Source organism: Lactuca saligna, chromosome 8 (assembly GCF_052625555.1).
Source record: "Lactuca saligna cultivar CGN05327 chromosome 8, ASM5262555v1, whole genome shotgun sequence".
Classification (NCBI taxonomy): Eukaryota; Viridiplantae; Streptophyta; class Magnoliopsida; order Asterales; family Asteraceae; genus Lactuca; species Lactuca saligna.
In genome coordinates, this window is record NC_136424.1 from 94,992,715 (window position 1) to 94,998,329 (window position 5,615).

Here is a 5,615-nt window from a genome sequence, read left to right on the forward strand (position 1 = left end):
AAGTTGAGAGTCAAACTCAAGACTCGCACAAAAAGGAGTGTTTATCGGGAGGCAACCTGACTTTTAAATTAGTTTGCATTTTCTTTTCCTTTTAGCTTTTATTTTTAATTTTTAGTTTTATTTTATTTTTGAATAAAACTGCTTTTGATGATTATTATTTTTGTTCCAACAAACTTTCGGATAAGAATTTGATGATGGACAAAAATGCAAGAGTGGGGTGGAGTATTACGAGAAGAAAAGAAAGAGGCATGACACACAAATAAGTGTGGGATATACATTCGACATGAAGCTGAAACCGAGGAGTCTTTTGTTCTATCAATGCTATATGTGGGAATAAATTGATACGATGGAACGGTCGAGAAATTAGCTACTTCGAGATTAGTCGATTCATTCAACGATGAAGAATTAAGATTTTTCACGAAGATGTGACGTGAGCCTAGCTACCTCGAGACGCGATTTTTTATTACATCGTGACTACTTTCCTGACATTTGAAGATGATGATGTGCCAATTCTCACTGCACGTCGTGACAAATACTTTTTTTTAGTCTAGATTTTATAGGGACCATGTCGTGGCCCATTATTTTCCACATCATGGTAACTCCCCATTCAGATTTCGAGTTATGAAGATTTGTTCTACGCCTACCGTTATGCCACGAGTCCACAAATCTCAGCAAGGATGTTCACTTCCAGAAGTGTTCCAGTAGACAAATTCAAGCTAATATCAATAAGGATGTTCACTTCCAAAAGTGTTACAGTAGATAAATTCAAGCTAGTATCAACAAGCAACCCACAACAGTCATCGAATCTCCCGACTACATAACCAATGTTAGTTTGTTCCTTTTCTCCCTCTTTTATTTTTTTATGTTTTTAATTGTTTTTACACAATGAGGGCATTGTATAATTTAAGTGTAGGGTATAGGATCGAATTAAAGGAAAAGAGCATGATATATATATATATATATATATATATATATATATATATATATATATATATATATATATATATGCAAATTAAAAAAAAAAACTGACAAAACATAGACTTAAAAAAATGGTCTAAATTAGAAAAATCTAGAAAATTTAAAATTTTGCTTATGTTAGAACTAAGTTTTCAAGTATTGTGTGGGATAATTTGATGCGGATTTACAGATTTAGTTAAGCTAATAATTTATAGTATATTTGTGGCTTCCTAATTCTAGTGAAATCATGAGACGGAAACACAAACTTGTATGGTTTGAGGGACATAATATGTTTTGCATCATGTAATTGAAATATATCCATGAAAGCTTATATAGTCATTGCACTGTAAACTAATACCTTTAACCAATACGGGTTGAGGTTAAGTTCATTTGCTTAAGCATATGTTTTTCTTTTAGGTTTTTAGTTTGAGATAAAAAAAAAAGTGAGATATGGAAAAAAGAAAAAAAAAACATGAATGAAAAAAATTTATGAAAAAAAAAAGTTGTCAAAAAGTTGTTGAATGAATAAAAGTGCAAAATATGAAGATCTTGAAGAATTGGAGAATAAGGCAAATTTCCTAGAGATTATTTGACTTGTAATTTTTCTTTCTAGGGTATTTTTGTCATACGTATGCTTGGAAACTTAACAAAAATTACCTTGAGGTTAAGAAAGTTTTCTAAGTATGTATTTGGAGCGATGTAGAAATGAGTGTTGTTCAAAATAAGTGGGGAACGTTTATGAGGATTTTAAGTATTTAGGACATGGAAAGTAATTAGGGTATAGACACAAATATATGCATTGAAGCGAGACATAATTCGTGAATTCAAATTGGGTTATTCTATGTGATGTTGGTTTGCAAAGTTTTGATATAGCATAATAACAATCTAGTTTGCTTAAGGACAAGCAAAAGATAAGTTTAGGGTATTTTAATATGACCTTATTTAACTATATATTTTAGGCCATTATTTTCATATATTTGATTAAAATGTTATATTTTTTTAGATATATAATACTTAATATGCTTGAAAATGTTCAATTACAGTTAAAATGGGAGTTGTGATGCAAAAGGAGGATAACGGAGCAGAAAAAGACACAAAAAGGATGTTGCTGGCAGCTTGACCCTTTGTTAGTGTTTTCACCATATTTTATGACTCGTAACTCCGATTGACGATATTAAAAATGATATGAAAAAAAGATAAAATTACAAACGACTTCAGTGTTTTGAAAAAAGTCTAATTCCCAATGACTACACCGTGGCAAAGCTATCTCCAAGGAATGGAAAATATAGCTTTGCATAGACGCGGAGTTTCAATCTACCATGGCGTGGCAAGTTGTTGGTCCTGCCGTGGAGCCAAAAAATCTATAAAAAAATGGGATTTTTACCCTTATCGGTGTGCAACCTTTGGGGGCTATATGTGTGAGTTTACTTCGTTTTGAAGTCCAAAAACCCTCCACGGGTCGATTTTGAAGCTAGAAATTCTATTGGAGCAAGTATTTGAAGATTAAAGCACTAATACATAGAGATTTCACTTTTGGTTTGCTTGATGATCGTGTCTTGCATTCTTTTGGTTTTGTTCTTATGCTTTAGTTTACGGAATATGATATAAAAACTTGTACTTTCACTAAATATTGATGAACCCGTGTTGATATACTTTGATTTTGTCATTTGTGAATTAATTGAGTTTGGTTTTTAATTGTGTTTGATATATATATATATATATATATATATATATATATATATATATATATATATATATAGACACACACACACACATAATTAAGTTCACGTGAAAATTTTATTTAAAGTGAGAACATGAGGACAAATCTCAACCAATCAATATACATATACTTAATTAAATAAAAATAAATTATTTTACATCAATAATGTTAATTTTGGATTTGTTAATCAAATTTAATGACTCTTTCAATGGTAACCTCCTATATTAAGGTACATATAATATCATTTGTAACAAACATTTATGAAATGGAAAACCATCAATCATGTATCAACCATTGTATTGAAAAATTCCAAGTTTATAATATGACTATTAACAAACCATATTGAATCGGATACTCAGTTTAAGTTTGTCCTTAAAGTTATCCATAAGAATCCAGTAATGGATTTGTTATTTCCCAACGATTTTGATGATATAAACAAGATCAATGAAGTTGAAACTGCATTAGTCGATGATGAATTCTAAGTAAGGATGAATTTTGTTCAAATGATATTGATAATCCCTTATTCGAAAATGTCGACATGATGGATCACCACAATGAAGGCGATTTCACATTTCCTAACACGTAGAAATATATCAAACACATTCCAAGTTTTGCATATTATTTTTATACTATAAAAAAATTAGATTTCAGATACACAGACTTCATTGATAATTCATATTTCATTTTATTTGAGTTACTAAATTGTTATTTATATTATGTTATTAACTTGTGTTTTGTTAGATGTCATAGACATTAAATCGTGTAAAGAGAGAAAAGGTGATTGTATTGATCAACAATTTGTAATAGCCGTTAAATCTTATTGGATTCCAACTGTCCCTGATGGTCTTAATCCAATAATAGACCATAAATACCCATCTGATGATGCAATTGAAGACACGTATATAAAATATGCATGTGCAACACATTTTTGATGTTAGAAAGTCAACAAACAAAAAGAAGTGTGGAATTTTGTACATGAAATATATTCTATGTAACAGGGAAGGTTTCCCAAATACATCCCCTACTGATACTTTGGACCCAAAAATAAGTAAAATTAAAAGGACTAACACTAGGAGGACCGGATACAACACGCGTATATGATTTAAAGTTATTCCTGAAACTACTAAATGGTGGTTATATGAATTTAAAGAAAAACACAATCATCCACTTATATCAAGAGACAATATGTTGTTTTCACGTCATCATAAGCAGTTGGATGGCACTCAAAAATCTTTCATTCTTATGTCTAATCAAAATATCGGTGTAACCATAACTCACAGGCTATATACAAGTATTCTTAGTGGATACAATTTTGTAGGAGGGCTAATGGATGACTTCAAAATTTACATGAGGGATCTCAATGCTTTATAGGTGGCAGTGATGCTCAGATGCTAGTGGACAAGCTGAATAACAGAAAAGAGAATGTTAAGAATTTTGCTTTTGAGTATCGATTTGAGAATAAGCAGTTGAATGCTCTTTTCTGGGTAGATGAAACATCCAAGATCAGTTATAAAGAGTTTAGTGATGTAGTTTCTTTCGATGCTACTTTTCGAACTAACAGGTTGGAAATGATAGAAGTTTAATATATTTTTTTATTATTAATACATATATTAATTCAAATACTTTTACAGGTACCATATGGTTTTTGTTCCTTTTACTGGAATTGATAATCACAAGAGGTGTGCCACTTTTGGTGTTGGCTTGTTGAGCAAAGAAGACACTAATTCCTATATATGGTTGTTGAAATCTTTTATTAAAGCTTTTGGAAAACAACCATTGTTGGTTTTATCCAACCAAGACCCTGCAATGAAGAAAGCCATTGAAGCTGTTTTCCCACAATCGATTCATAGACTTTGTATGTGGCATATCACATCGAAATTGCCATTGAAGGTATTTATGCATGTCAACATTTATTGATTTTTTTTTCCAAAACAAATGAAGTGATTGTATATTTCAATACCAGATCATACTATATTTACATAGTATGTAATATTAACAAATAAATTAATAAATTTACCAATGAAACAATCAATTGTTTTAGTGTATTCAAAACAGAATTTACAAAATATATTATTCAAATTATTTATGATTAAAATTACAAATTCCCATGTTTCTTTGAGCATTGTCAACAATCCAGAATTTCTCAAAAAGTTCAACTTCTTGATATGGAATTAGAGGCTTGAAGTTGATGAATTTGAGGTAAGGCGAAAGTCCTTACTGAATGAATACAAGCTCACAGATAATAAACGTTTGGATGATATACATGGCTTGAGACATTTCTGGATACCTACATTCTTCAAGCATGTACCTTTATTAGGATTAATGAGAATGACATCTCGTTCTGAAAGTGAGAATTCTGCATTTCACCAAAACACTCATTATGGTTCTACTCTTGTCCATTTTATGATTTCTTTTGAAGCTTCTATGGAGAAGCAGAGATTCACTCAATCATCATTAAACTTCAAAACTAACGGCAAACATGCAACAATGAGGACACCATTTGATATTGAGAGGAACGCATTTTTGTTTTACACTCACTATTTTTCGACAAGTTCACAATGAGATGTACTTGTATATGGTTTCATGTTCACAAATTTGCATCAACACATTTGAGGATGTTGATGAGTGTCTTGTCAAGGAATTTATTCATTATAATTCTTCTAATGCAAATGGTTCTCATATTGATCCAGAAGTTGAAAATGATGATCAATGGGATATACTTATACATGAGTCTACTTACAAGGTAATCACTCTTGAAACTTCTACTTTTAATCTATTAATTTTTATAGATTTTTTTTTCTAAATTTTCTACAATTTTTTCAATCCAGGTTACACACAATAAGCTCAAACAAACATTTCAATGTCCTTGTATGAAGTTTGAGCAGTTTGCTATTTTGTGTCGCCACATTTTTACTGTAATGAAGTCATATAACATCAA

The 5,615-nt window shown here is 30.5% G+C and overlaps 1 protein-coding gene across 1 annotated transcript; it reads left to right on the forward strand.

Moving 5' to 3' along the window:
- The first annotated feature begins 3,231 nt into the window (after positions 1-3,231).
- Positions 3,232-5,239, forward strand: LOC145009921 (protein FAR1-RELATED SEQUENCE 4-like). Its single transcript, XM_078968538.1, has 6 exons — positions 3,232-3,259; positions 3,419-3,575; positions 3,676-3,680; positions 4,049-4,238; positions 4,309-4,567; positions 4,853-5,239. Exons 1-6 carry the CDS (start codon positions 3,232-3,234, stop codon positions 5,237-5,239), a joined length of 1,026 nt encoding a protein of 341 aa, XP_078824664.1.
- The last annotated feature ends 376 nt before the right edge of the window (positions 5,240-5,615 follow it).